The sequence below is a fragment of the Dama dama genome, chromosome 23 (assembly GCF_033118175.1).
Source record: "Dama dama isolate Ldn47 chromosome 23, ASM3311817v1, whole genome shotgun sequence".
NCBI classification, from domain to species: Eukaryota; Metazoa; Chordata; class Mammalia; order Artiodactyla; family Cervidae; genus Dama; species Dama dama.
In genome coordinates, this window is record NC_083703.1 from 64,954,050 (window position 1) to 64,967,776 (window position 13,727).

General features: G+C 48.6%; 2 protein-coding genes across 10 annotated transcripts in view; one reads left to right on the plus strand and one right to left on the minus strand.

The window, feature by feature from the left end:
• The first annotated feature begins 1,187 nt into the window (after positions 1-1,187).
• On the plus strand, positions 1,188-6,282 carry SPAG4 (sperm associated antigen 4). Of its 2 annotated transcripts, XM_061127162.1 has the most exons (11): positions 1,188-1,547; positions 1,873-1,939; positions 2,124-2,185; positions 2,428-2,471; positions 2,783-2,808; positions 2,936-3,044; positions 3,303-3,378; positions 3,524-3,639; positions 4,209-4,376; positions 4,884-4,973; positions 5,089-6,282. In XM_061127162.1, exons 1-11 carry the CDS (start codon positions 1,514-1,516, stop codon positions 5,236-5,238), a joined length of 942 nt encoding a protein of 313 aa, XP_060983145.1. In that variant the 5' UTR covers positions 1,188-1,513; the 3' UTR covers positions 5,239-6,282. The 2 variants fall into 2 exon arrangements, with proteins under 2 accessions (XP_060983145.1, XP_060983147.1); XM_061127164.1 differs by lacking the exon at positions 4,209-4,376.
• Positions 6,283-6,518: 236 nt separating this feature from the next.
• The window catches only part of LOC133045062 (copine-1), a 36,910-nt gene continuing 29,701 nt past the window's right edge, over positions 6,519-13,727 (minus strand). For all 8 annotated transcript variants that reach the window (XM_061127155.1, XM_061127157.1, XM_061127156.1 and 5 more), the window contains 14 exons: positions 13,533-13,712; positions 13,314-13,388; positions 13,162-13,233; positions 12,934-13,014; positions 12,677-12,766; positions 12,475-12,561; positions 12,257-12,343; positions 12,110-12,169; positions 11,896-12,029; positions 11,735-11,789; positions 11,433-11,484; positions 8,823-8,956; positions 8,444-8,680; positions 6,519-8,234 (listed from right to left, as the gene is read on the minus strand). In XM_061127155.1, coding sequence (XP_060983138.1) covers positions 8,094-8,234; positions 8,444-8,680; positions 8,823-8,956; positions 11,433-11,484; positions 11,735-11,789; positions 11,896-12,029; positions 12,110-12,169; positions 12,257-12,343; positions 12,475-12,561; positions 12,677-12,766; positions 12,934-13,014; positions 13,162-13,233; positions 13,314-13,388; positions 13,533-13,712 — 1,485 coding nt within the window. In that variant the 3' untranslated portion in view covers positions 6,519-8,093. The remainder of the gene's footprint in view (positions 8,235-8,443; positions 8,681-8,822; positions 8,957-11,432; positions 11,485-11,734; positions 11,790-11,895; positions 12,030-12,109; positions 12,170-12,256; positions 12,344-12,474; positions 12,562-12,676; positions 12,767-12,933; positions 13,015-13,161; positions 13,234-13,313; positions 13,389-13,532; positions 13,713-13,727) is intronic.

Consider the following 13,727-nt stretch of genomic DNA (forward strand, 5'->3'; position numbering starts at 1 on the left):
AACATCTATTCCTTCATAGATACATGAGCACCTACCACATGCTACATTCCATGGGGTCACAAAGAGTCAGACACGACTGAGCAACTGACCCACTGAACAACACTACATGCTAGATAGAAACTATCGAGGTGCTGAAAGATACAGTAGTGAACACAACAAAAATCTCTGCCTTCATAAAGCTTACTGCTCTACTGGGAGTGACACGTAATGAAGAATGAAATAAAACACCTAAGTGCTAAGGGGAAAAACAAAGCAGGAAGGGGGACAGAAATTCTTTCATGTTAAGCAGTAGTTTTAGACAGGATGTTTTGGGAAATGCTATAATGTCCTTGCTTGCTTTAACTTGGGAAAGAATAAGGGAGACTGCCAAGGCTCCCAGGGACGTCACGACTGGCTCTGTGACGCCGGCCAGGGCATTCCACGGAGACGGTAGTCTCCTCTATGAAGTCAGCAGCCAGGCCCAGTTACAGAGGAGAGGGTTGCGGCAGGCCACGGGGCCCGCCGGCTGCACGCAGGGTCGAGGGGTCCGGGCGGCGCGCACCAGCTGAAGGAGGGCCGAGGGCCTTGGAGGCCGCGACGGTGCCTTTGGCGTCGGAAGGCCACAGCCCCGGGTCAGGATGCGGCGAAGCCCCCGCCCGGGTTCTGCCGCGTCCCAGCACAAGCACACGCCCAACTTCTACAGCGACAACAGCAACAGCTCTGTGAGCGTCACCTCGGGGGACAGCTGCGGGCACCGGTCAGCTGGGCCGGGGCCCGGGGAGCCCGAGGGCAGACGAGCCCGGGGCTCGAGCTGCGGTGAGCCCGCCTCGAGCGCTGGACTGCCCGGAGGAACCACATGGGCTGGAAGCTCTCGGCAGAAGCCGGCGCCTCGGAGCCACAATGGGCAGACCGCCTGTGGCGCGGCAACCGTGAGGGGCGGGGCCTCGGGTGCGGGCGGGGTCGAACCCGGGTGAGCGGAGGGAAGGGGTGGGGCCTAAGGGGTGGGGTTTGGCGCGGAAGCGGGATAAAACTATCTGGGCACCTCCTAGGGGGCGGGGCCTGAAGGGAAAAAAAAAAAAAGGAGTAGGCAAAGAGTAAGACGGTCTCGGTGAGGTGGATGGTCCTGGGAAGGGGCGGGGAAAAGCTTGTGATTGGGCACCGCCGAGGAGGCGTGGCCTCGGTTGTTAGCACCAGTGGCTACCGGGCAAATAGGCCCGCATCAAGACCTAAGGCTGGGGGCGGCACCACCGTTTGGCGGGAGGTGGGACAACGACTAGACCGAGCCCCCCGGGGTGGGGGGGCGGGGCCTCAGAGTGCTGCAGGAGCCCAGGGTTGTGGATTCTGTGCGACCAAAACCTGTGAGGCTTCCCTGCTTCTGGGCTAAGGGAACCTGCAGCCAGGTCCTGGGGAAACAGTGGGCCTGCGGTGCACAAGGCCCCAATGGAGCCCTTGGGCTCCCGTAGAACCGCCTGGCTCTCCCGCAGTCTCTGAGGAGCAGCTCGACCTTCTCCCGACTCTGGATCTGAGGCAGGAGATGCCTCCCCCGCACGTGTCCAAGAGCTTCCTGAGTACGGGCCAAGCCAGCCCAGAATCCCCTCTGACTCCTCCTCCCCACTCCGAACTCCATTTCTCACCTCTGAGGCCCTGTTTTCAGTTCTGAGCCCCCGGTCCATGTCTGATTGTCCAGCCCCTTCCCTGAGCCTGACCCACCTTCTCTAAGAATGAGAATCCATTCTCCTTGTCCCCATCTAAGTCTCCTAGCCCACCCCTCTCTTCCTGAGGCCCCTTCCTAGGTTTTTCTGAACCTCCAACACCACTCTGTGAGCCCCTCCCCCGCATCTCTTTCCCTCCCTAAGCCTAGTCCCTTCTCTGAGCCCCCTTTCTTCTCCTCAGGCCTACTCTTCCAGGTGCTGAGCGTGTTGTTATCCCTGGTAGGAGACGTGCTGGTCAGTGTGTACAGGTCAGAGGGAGGGAAGGGGGAGCCCCAGGGGCTGCTCTTTGGAGGGGGTGGGTAGCAGGGCCAGACCCGGCTGAGGCTTGAGCCGATTCATACCTGTGTTCACAGGAGCTGGGTCTAGGACCCTGGGGTGGGGGCTGGGGATTCTCTGAGGTCTCCGAGCCTCAGCCTCCCTTCGGTTCCTTAGGGAGGTCTGTTCCATCCGCTTCCTGCTCACGGCTGTGTCACTACTGAGCCTCTTTCTGGCAGGTGAGAGGGCGATCAGTTCCCGGGGCCCCAGCCCTGGATGCTTTGAAGCCAAACCTACTACACTTTCTCTTATATCCTTCAGCCCACTCAGTCCCTTCAGAGGCTCACAGTTCCTCACAGTCCCCTTCAGAGCCTTCCCTCCTCAAACTGAGCTCGTTCAAGCCTCTTTCCCCCCACTGTCACCTTTTCACCTGAGAAACCTCCTCCCTTCCCTTCCCCTGAGACCATCCTTCTTTCTCCAGCACTCTGGTGGGGGCTCCTGTACCTCGCCCCTCCTTTGGAAAATGTGAGTCGGGGAGACTGTCCTGGGGTTGGGTGGTTGGCAGGCTATAAACCTGGAGGTTGTGGGGAGTGCTCCGGGCCGCTGGGGAGGGAGGCAGTGCCCGAGGCTATCACCCTAAGGAAAGGCTGGCTGTAAACAGGAGATTTCTGGGGGACTGTGCCCAGAGGTGCTTGAGGGTCTGTCTTGGAGAGATGCTGGAAGGTCAGGAAAAGGGGGTAGGCAGTCCTCAGAGAGAAGGCCCTTTGTATCTGGCCACTCCTACACTGAGGTGGGAGCTAAGCAGCGCTGTTTTTTGTCCCTCCCTCCTCCAATAGGAACCTAAGGAGATGCTGACTCTAAGGTGAAAGAGGGCACTGGGGTGGGGAGCTGGGGGCCTCAAAGGTGCTTCTGTTGGGGTGGGGAGATCCTACGGGAAGTGGCCAGGGGGACAGGGAGCCAACTGCAGCGTGCCAACCTTCTGCCTGCAGCGAATACCACGAGCGCGTGCGCTCCCAGGGGCAGCAGCTGCAGCAGCTCCAGGCTGAACTGGTTAAACTCCACACGGAGATGTCCAGCGTTCGCGCCGCCAACAGCGAGGTGAGCCCAGCAGACGCAGCCTGCTCTCAGAACCCTGTCCAGGAGCTCGGCCGCAGGGAGCCTGGCCCCGTGGCTCCGCCCATTGTGCAGTCCCCGCCCACCTTGGAGCCTTGCTCCCTCCGCCCTGAGTCTTAAGGCCCTCCTGAGTCTTAAGAGCCCGGACCTGAGGCCACCCCCCCACCCCGCAAGAACTCCGCCCCAGTATAAAACCTGCCCGCAAGCCCCGCCCCCCCGGTGCTCCGCCCTCTCTCTTTTCAGAGAGTGGCCCAACTCGTATTCCAGAGGCTGAGCGAGGACTTTGTGCAGAAACCCGACTATGCGCTGAGTTCTGTCGGTAAGACCCAGAGAGAGACTGAGACTCAGAGACGCAGACAGAACTATGTACAAGATCGGCCCAGACAGACTGACCTTAGACGGACAGTGCCCTCGCTGTGGGTCTGGCCTGGGAGCCCCTGACTAGTTGCTTCTCCCTGCTCCAGGAGCCTCCATCGACCTAGAGAAGACATCCCAGGACTATGAGGATGCGAACACTGCCTACTTCTGGAATCGCTTCAGCTTCTGGAACTACGCGCGACCGCCCACGGTTATCCTGGAGGTGGGCCTGGAACCTAGATCCCAGAAGGGAACCAGGGGCGGATTCTGGAGAACGGATCCCACAGCTTCCTGGGGTTGGACCTGACTTAGCTGAGGGCGTGGCACCAGGGGAACCCTGCTGGGCATAATTTGGCCGCCTAGAGGCGGGCCTGGCTTGCCTGGAGCGAGGCTCTGGGTGAGGTGGAGGACAACATAATACTGGAGAGACCTGGCAGTGCTTCCCTGGTGGCTCAGGCGGTGAGGAATCTGCCTGCAATGCTGGGTTCAATCCCTGGCTCAGGAAGATCCCGTGGAGAAGGGAATGGCTATCCACTCGTTTTCTTGCCCGGAGAATTTCGTGGACAGAGGAGCCTGGTGGGCTACTCCATGGGGTCACAAAGAGTCGGACACGACTGAGCAACTAACACTTTCTGGCACTGCTGGGGACTGGAGTCCTGGGTGGAGTTCTGGGTGGGCCCTTGATAGGGTCTAGCTGATGGAGGGGCCTACCAGAACCAATGCCCAGGAGGCTGGGGCAGGGCCACAGTTGCTCAGTCCTGTGGTTCTGAAGATCTATCCACCCCCCTGCAGCCAGATGTGTTCCCTGGAAACTGCTGGGCTTTTGAGGGTGACCAGGGCCAGGTGGTGATCCGGTTGCCGGGTCGTGTGCAGCTGAGCGACATCACTCTGCAGCATCCACCACCCACTGTGGCACACACCCCGGGGGCTAACAGCGCCCCACGTGACTTTGCAGTCTATGTAAGTGGGGCTGAGACCAAGGAGGTGGGGGATATTCCTACAGAGCACAGGCAGACTGAAAACTGGGGCTACTGAGTCTTTGCTTGCTCATCCATAAAATGGAGATACTACCACTTACCTCTCAGGGTTGCCATAGGCCTTAAATAACTACCATATTCAAATATTGGTTATGGTTTATTGAGTCCTTAATCTGTTTTGAGTACTTTACATGGATTATATATCCTTGCATCCACACAACAACCTATGAAGTGCTATTATCTCCCCCCTTAACAGACAAGAAAAAGTAATGCTCAGATAGGGGAGGTAACTTGCCCAAGGTCACACAGCTAACAAGTGGTCAGGCTTAAATTTGCAACTTGATTTCTTTGAGCCCAGATTCCACACTCTATCATCCTAACACAAAACAATAAATGAGAGTGTGTATACAACTATGGAACACAAAGTAGGTTCTCAACACCTCCACCTCCACCTGTGTCTCTGTTCCTCCACTCCTTCTTTACTTACCAGGGCCTCCAAGTTGATGACGAGACAGAGATCTTCTTGGGGAAATTTACCTTCAACGTGGAGAAATCTGAGATTCAGACTTTTCACCTACAGGTATGTTGGTCTCTGGGAGGTGAGGGGTCTAAGAGAATGGGACAGTGAGGGAAGGTTGGGGAGGAAGGCAGCCCTTGGGAGAGCAGGCATTGGCATCATCCATTTGTCTCTCCAGAATGACCCCCCAGCTGCCTTTCCCAAGGTGAAGATCCAGATTCTAAGCAACTGGGGCCACCCCCGTTTCACGTGCTTGTATCGAGTCCGAGCCCATGGTATTCGAACCTCAGAGGGGGCAGGGGACAGTGCCACAGGGGACGCCCATTAAACATGCTGATTGTTGGAGTAGAGTGGAAGTCTGTCTGAAAGAAGCTGGATCAGTGCTGGGAGGTCTGTTGTGGGCAGGGAGGCTGGCACTCTAGTTGCCTTTGGTACATAAATGTGGAGGGGGGGGGGGGCATCTATCAAAGTGCCGCCTTCTTGGAGAAGCCCAGATCAGTATAGTAGCAGCAGTAGCTCATGTGTATGGAGTGTTTACCATGCACCTAAGACAGTTCTCTGGATGTTATATGCCTTCTCTAACTAATCTTTACAACCACAGAGGGAGAAACAGCTTAGATCAGGAAAGTTGCAAGGTCACACGGCTAGTGAAGAGCTGAGCCACAGTGGGACCCTGAGCCTACCTTTCTCTAGAGGGTGCCTTCTTGTAGAGCTACCAGTCGGCATGAAGCCGTGCTGTGCCCCTCACTTCTCATCCCAACTCTTGCTAGGTGCAGGTGGAGGCAGAACTTCCCTTTTTTCAGGTAAAATCTTAGGGAGACTTGAGAACCTGTAGGGGACATGAGTCAGAAATGATGCATGCCTGACTGTCCCTACTCAGGTTGTTTTCACTAAAACTTGAGTGTTCAACTATGCTAGGAACAGTATAGGTGGTAGAGTGTTGACCAGTCCCTGCCCTCCAGGAGCCTGACAGGGAAGAGAAGACGCTCCAGAAAATGGGACAATTCATTTATTGATCCAAGAACTCTTCATTCCAAGGGTCAAAAGTAGAATTGGAGGGAAAAAGACGGAGGAGATGGACATCAAAGGATTAATGAGTTCTACCCGGGCAGAGGGCTTGAAAGGGGGAAAAAGTGTCAAAGAAACACATGCAACATCTTGACTGTTAGGATCCTTTCCAGTGTGTTCATGTTTTGGAAGAATCTACAGACTATGAACAGTGTTCTAACTCTACAAAGTGGAATGCAAGAGTATGTGTGAGAATGGAACATGTATCCATCTGTTTAAATCTGGGGGTTATTACTTTTGTAATTTGAAGACAGAGGGAAAAGAATCTATTGAGTACTATTAAAGTCTGAAGTTTTGTAACTAATGAACTAATACAGTTTTTCTGGAGGGCATTTTCACTATAGGTGCTGAAAAGTCTTAACTTTTTTATACTTTTTAATCACAGCAATTCCATTTCTAAGAATGGATCAAAAGGATACACAGATATAATCTAAGTTACTACTTTAAGGATGTCGATCACACTGTTGTTAATAAAAGAAAAAATGGAAATAGTATCTAAGAAGATAAAGTACACTATAAAAATAATATGTAGCCAATAGAAATGGTAATATAAGAGACTGTTTAATGTCATGAAAAGTATGTAATAATACATAGATAATTTTTTAAAAAACAAGCTAGGTTACATACACACACACACACACATATACACACACAAAAGCAAGCTAAGCTGACATACATAAAATTTTTAAATTTCCATATCAAGAGAGTTACATAGACCAAAAGACACTATAACTGAAAAGATAATAGCCTGGGAGGAAATATTTTTAACATGTTTAAGAGATTAAGGGTTGATAACTGAATAACTAACAATAAAGGCTGTAAAGGACAACAACCTATAAAAAAGCTAGTCATAAGAAATACAGTTGACAGATGAACATATAAAATGATACCTAGCCTTCATAATTCAATAAATTCAACTAAAACTGAGGGGTTTTTTGCCTGTCAGATTAATGAAATGGGTAAAAAATTGTTATGAAATGCAATTTACAGTATATTAAAATATTAAGGATTCCTATCTTTTGATTGAACATTTTCACTTGTCAGAATAAATTTTTCAGAAACATTACTATATAAATGCAGAGATAAATGTATTAGGATATTCCTTACAGCACTGTTTGTTGTAACAGAAGAAAACCAGAAGGGAACCAAATCTTGATAAATTAGGGATTGGCTAAGTAAGCTATAATACACTCACACACAGAGTAATCTACAGGCATTAAAAAGAATGGTCAGTAATAAATTCTAATGGATAAAATACCCAAAATACAACAAAACAAAGTGCAAACAGTGTAGTAATCTATTTAGAGAAAAAAAATGGTCAGACATAGGAAATACACCCTGCCCATTATCTATCTCATACATTTGAAATAATTTTGTACTAACTAGCATACATTTAAAAAACATTTAAAGCATAGTAAAACAGTACATACAATATGGTCCCAATTCTGTAAAATAAAAAATATGCATCACTGTAAACATGTATAAAGTATTAAAAAATATGCATCAAATATTTTAATGGGACATGGGAGTTTGGATGGTATTTTTCCCTATAATGAATATACATATTAATTTTCTTGTAAGAAAAAAAATAGCTATTAAAAAAAGTGAGGCTTGTAGCCTATTTTTAGGACTAGAACCACCACTGCTCCACCTTCCAGGGAGTTAGGCATAGCCCTTGATCCCCTCCCCTAACGCTTTCCACCTTGTCTGTGTTCCCAGCTCAGCTCTGCTCTGAGGCAGGGTGTTTGGCTTATACTCAGTCTTTGCATCTTCCAAAACAGAGTCAGTGTCTCTAGATATCTGGCCAAGAATACCCAATTTCTTTGAGTGGGGGCTATTATATCAGAGACTCCTTCACTCAACAACCCCTAAAAGTCAACAAGTAAGTTCAGAGAGGAGAACTAACCATGGCTAATAGCAGATTCCCACCTAAAACACAGTAGTAGCAAAATTCATCTTTATTGAATGAGGGATTCCAGGGGCAAGCAGGTGAGATCAAGGGCAGCAACAGCAGGATTAAGTATAAAAGTATAAAACATAAAGTGCAAGCACTAGGGAATGTGTGTTCAGGGCTGGTGACCTTAGGAACATGGAGGTCGACCTCTTCAAGGGAATCTAGGCCTGGGGGGCCTGTGCAGGGCCCTTGGCTGCAGGTGGAGGGGCCTTGAATGGAGCCCAACCTTGGGCCCTGAAGTAGGAGACCAGTTGCGTGGGTACTTCTGCAAGTACAGTCTGCGCCAGTGCCTCTCGAGGGGCCTGCCAGAGAAGAGGGGCAAGTTCAGTGATGGGCCATAACAGCTTCATTTGTACAAGGCCGACATTTCACACCCAAGAAAGGATACAGAATCCAACACCTAACCCTGGCCCAGGCTCAGGTGAAGGGGTAAGCAGCCCCACACACATCAGGGAGAGGTGGAAGGCTGAACTCCCAGCTCTGTTCTGTCCCCAAGCTTGCCCCTACTCACATTCTGGAAACGGCGGTAGGGCACAAACTGCACTATGTCACGAGCAGCTGCTTCCCCGGAGCGTGTGTGCAGGGGTCCACCATCAGCGTCCAGCTGCTCCATGGCCTCGAAGTCAGCACAACCCACACCCACGATGATCACCGACATGGGCAGGTAGGAGGCACGGACCACAGCCTCACGTGTGGCCTCCACATCTGTCACAGCACCATCGGTCAGCAGCAACAGCACGAAGTATTGCTAAGGGCAAGTCCATTCATATACTGAGGCAGGCCCTCTAAACATCCCAGCCACACATTCCCACATTGACAAGAAGTCTCTTGTTATACAGTCCCCAAGGGAGCACCCCCCTTCCTTGCCCACTACCTCCCATGACCCTCACCGAAGCATTCCTCTGATTTGCAGCCTGGGCTGCAAACCTAGCCACATGGTTGATGATGGGTGCAAAGTTGGTGGGACCATAGAGCCGAACTTGGGGCAGGGCCTGGCGGTAGGCATCCACAATGCCCTGGATGCCTAGAGAAGAAAGGCAAAATATACCATAAAATACTGGGCCTCTTGGGGTTCTGCCAGCCCTGATGACACTTTATCCTAGCCAAGAAGATTTGGGAACCTGAGTGCATTTCATTCACTCGCCCCTATAACCAAAGGTTCTTAACTTTACCCTACAGATGAGAAAATTAGGGCCAGAGAGGAAGGGCATGTGCCCTGAACCACACCTTGAATTAAAATCCAGATTGGGGGAATCCCCTGAACAAATCCATGCGAGTTGAGCATCAAATTATAATGCACTTAAAAAATAATGAATTATAATCCATTTTATAAAATAAGAATCCACAGACATATAATAGACAAGGGAAAGCTATTAATAAATGTAGAAGAAATTATAGAATAATTTGACAATGAGATAATTGATTAAGGCAAGGATTATCAATGGATGCTAAAAGGTAAAAATTGATGAGTGATTGGATATTTATATAGTCTCAAAGTATCCTCCCAAAGGATGATGATTATTAGTTAAAAAACAAAAAACAGGCCCACTCACCCACAGTCAATTAACAAAGGAGGCAAAAACATACAATGGAGAAAAGAGTCTCTTCACCAAGTGGTGCTGGGAAAGCTGTACTGCCGCAAGTAAATGAATGAAGTTAGAATACTCCCTCATACCATATGCAAAAATAAACTCTACATGGCCCAAAGACGACATGGAAGCATCCCAGATGTCCATCAACAGATGAATAAAGATGTAGTATATGAATAAAGCTATCTATGAAACAGAAACAGAACCACAAACATAGAGAATAGACTAGTGGTTGCCAAGTGGGAAGGCGTTGGGGGAGGGATGTGAGTGGGAGGTTGGGGTTAGCAGATTTAAGCTTTTATTACAGAATGGATAAACAAGTCCTACTATATAGCACAGATTAGTATATTAAATATCCTATGATAAACCATAATGAAAAAGAGTATTAAAAAAGAATATATATATGTATAACTGAGTCACCTTGGTGTACAGCAGAAGTTAACACATTACAAATCAACTATACTTCAATTAAAAAATACTAAAATAAAAAATTGAGTCAAATAATTTTGAGAAAGATAATGGGTCTTAAACTGTTTCTTTAAAAAAAAAAATAAAGGGAATTCCCTGGTGGTCCAGTGGTTAGGAATCCACATTTCCACTGCAGGGTGCCTGGGTATGATCCCTAGAAACTAAGTTCCCGCATGCTGCATGGCATGACCAAAAAAGAAAATACTTTTTAAATTAAAAATGAATAAAAATTAGTTAAATATGTATGTGTGTGTGTGTATATAAAGGAATGAAATATTGCCATCTGCAGCAACATGGATGGACCTAGAGGTTACCACACTAAGTAAGCCAGAAAGACAAATGCCATATGATATGTGGTATTCAGATTCCACTTATATGTGGCATCTAAAATATGATAAAAATGAGCCTGTATACAAAACAGAAACAGACAGAGAAAATAAATTTATGGTTAACAAAGAGGAAAGAGCATAGTGGAGCAGTAAATTAGGAGTTTGAGATCAGCAGATACAAATGACTATATATAAAATAAACAACAAAGTCCTCCTTTATAACACAGGGAACTATATTCAATATCCTGTAATAAACGATAATGGAAAGAATATGAGTTTATATATACAAACTGAATCATTCTGCTGTACATTAGGAACTAACACAACGTTGTACATTAACTATCCTTCAATTAAAAATGTTTTAAATTACATATAAAGAAAAAAGTACTTGTATAGTAGAGAAACCTGGTAGATTCCACCTCAACCAAATGATCCAAGTTAATAAGACTGGTAAGAGGATAAATCAACATATGCCTCCGGAACATACAGCATGGCTTCTGTGGTATTCCCGCCAAAAATGCATAACTTGAATCTAACTGTGAGGAAATAGATAAACTCAAACTGAAGGACATTCTACATATTAAATGACCTGTAATCTTAATAAAAGCATGGGTCAGATTAGATCAGGTCAAGTTTTCAACTTCAGCTTGTTTACGTGCGGGTGGCTAGGGAAACATGGGGTTTGGTCCTCTCTAGACAAGAATACCCTGAATAGAGCTGCAAGGAGGCACCAATGCTTCTGCTGATGCCCAAATAAGTACCTGTGAGCCTCTAAGCAAAGATAATGATGATAATAAAACAGCTACCATAGTTTAAAGAGCACTTAGAATGTGCCAGGATTACTGCTTCAAGCTTTATATGCATCTTCTTAAAATATTCAATATCCTATAATATTTATTATGAAGCCAAAGCACATAGAAGCTAAGCAACTGGCCCCAAGTCACGTGATTATCAATGGTAGGACGAAGATTTGACTCCAGAGGCCTAGTTGTAAAATCCACTCCTCTAGACAATGGAGTCAGGTGTCTATCTCCCCACCCTCATTCTCCCTTGCCCACATGATCTTGGCAGAGATTGGACAGATATACTTTATGCTGGAGGATGGGGGACTTACCTGCACAAAAGGGGTTACTGGGGTTGAAGTTCAAAGCAAATTCATGGGAAACCTGAGGGCAAGAATAAAAATGAGGTTCCTTCCCCATGACCACTTGTGTGCTAAGAAAAAGGGCACTAGGATATGTACAAAGCATTATTTAGGAGGTATTTAGTCCTGAGCATCTGTTGTATACATGCCTGTACGGATGAATCCCTGCAATTCCACATAAAGCTGGGTGCCAAGTAGCAAGTTTACCACATCCCCCCTGATCAGGACCATGAAACTAATAACAGGAGTAGTGGAGGGAAGAACTCACTCACCTGCCAGTCAGGGGGCACCTGGGCCCCAAATCCAAATGCTGGGAACAGCTTGTCCCTGTGAGAAGACAGCAAAGGGGAGAAGAGGCAGTGAGAGGACTATGAGCCCAGAGGCTAACAGCATCTGCAGGGAGCAGCGATGAGCAAGAGACAAAGCTACTTACGAGTCGTAGTCCTGAACCACACTGCCCACACTCCACAGTGCCGTCAGGTACTCATTGACCCCTGTTGGGCTCAGGTAGTGCAAAGAATCAGGCGAGGAAGGGTCTCCGTTGGAGCCTGTGAAGTCCACGCCCACCTGTGGGGAGGGAAGGAGGGGAGTTGAAGGCCATCTTCCAGTCCCAGATCTTTCTTCTTGCCCCTGATGAAGCAACTTACAGTGAAGTTGATTTGACAGCCTCCCATCACATAGTCCAGGAATGAATGCTCTGTTTCTACCTGTAGTTGAAACCAGGGTTATAGCTGGAGTGAAGGGATTGGGGTCATGAAGCTTCTAAGGCTGGGTCACATGGGCTATTGTCTCACCTGACAAATCTTGACACAGATAGTTCCCGAGTTCTTGTAACTTTTCTTTTTCTGCTGTTTCTCAGGGTGAATGCATTCAAACTCAGCCTGGTAAGGAAAGAAAAATCAGAGTAGAAAACTTCCAGAGCATCAGCCAGGATGGGAGCTGCCTTGTATTCCCTCTATTCCTGGGGCTGTAGTCCCTATGTCCACCTCAATATCCCTGAGCCAGCACTCACCGGGGCTGCTTGCAGCTGAGCCAAGCTGGTGTGGAAGGTACCAATGAGGTCATGTGAACCATCACTGTCATAATCGGAGCATCGCACCTAGGAGGGAAGGTGTGTGTGTATGTAAAGACCAGGAGGCAGGTGGCAGGTGAGAATAAATCCCTCCCTAGATTCTCTGCCCCTACTCAGTCCATGAAGGAGGCAAGCTCCTCACCTCGATGGGTGTACTGGGGTCTCCCCCACAGAAATGTTGAAGGGGAACAGAGAACCGTTTCCAAGTAGGATTCAGGTTGTTCTTGATGACCTGAGGGTGGAGTACAAAGCTTCCAGTGAGCTCTGGGTTGGTATGTGGGGAGCTGCCATTCTTCCCTAGCCATATGCAGACTCCTCCCTGTCCTCCAACTCTTGGTAGTTACAAACCCCAGGAGATTCCCTCCTACCCCACCACACCCAATCCCAGGAGTCTCACACCTCTGATCTGTATGCCAGGTGCCATTTCCCATCACCCTGACGGAAAAACTCCAAGAACGGATCCGATTTTCCCAGGAAGTCCTGTCAATGTCACAGAGACTCCAGTTATAAGACTCAGGCAGAGACAAACACTATGAAATACCTCTGTCCCCTCCCACCCTCCCACCTCCAATACACCACCCCTGTCCGCTTAATTCTTGAGCCCCCAGGGCCTCCTTCCATACACACCTTCTTATCCAGGTTTCTGGCTTCCACCTCCATGGTCACTACACGATTATCTTTCAACTCCTGAGCTGAGACCTAGGTAGGGGAGGCAGGAAACTATCGTCTTGAATTCCTCACTGATATGAGCACACTCCCACAACAAACCCCAGCCTTACCGTGATGGTCCCCCGCCCAGCAGGCTTTCCAGGCTTTAGCATCAAGGGCAGAGTTAGCATCCGACTGGATACAATCTAGGGCAGGGGATGGGGGACCAAGATCTCAGACAAGGTTAGGTCCTGTTGACCCCCACCTCCAAGTTCTAGGCTTTCTGGGTTATCTCATAGGGCTCTGACTCAACCTGTGTCTGAAGGATTCTAATCCTTGGACCTACACACCTGTCCCAGGGAACACTCAGCTCCTCCCAGGAAGTCATCGTCCCCCAGCTCAGGTGTCTTGTTGTCTATGTCATAGATGCCAAATCGGAGCTTTTGGACTGTTTCAAAGTGGTACTCAAGCTGCAGAGTCTTGGAGAACTCAGGGCTCGAGCAGTTCCGTACTCGCTCAGTCCGGCCAAGCTGTCGGCAGAAGCC

Excerpts from the sequence above, each read along its gene's own strand:
- SPAG4 (XM_061127162.1), top strand. The coding sequence starts at position 1,514 with ATGCCTCCCCCGCACGTGTCCAAGAGCTTCCTGA. Across the intron at positions 1,940-2,123 it reads GTGCTGGTCAGTGTGTACAG|GGAGGTCTGTTCCATCCGCT; the intron begins GTCAGAGGGAGG and ends TCGGTTCCTTAG. Across the intron at positions 2,186-2,427 it reads ACTGAGCCTCTTTCTGGCAG|CACTCTGGTGGGGGCTCCTG; the intron begins GTGAGAGGGCGA and ends TTCTTTCTCCAG.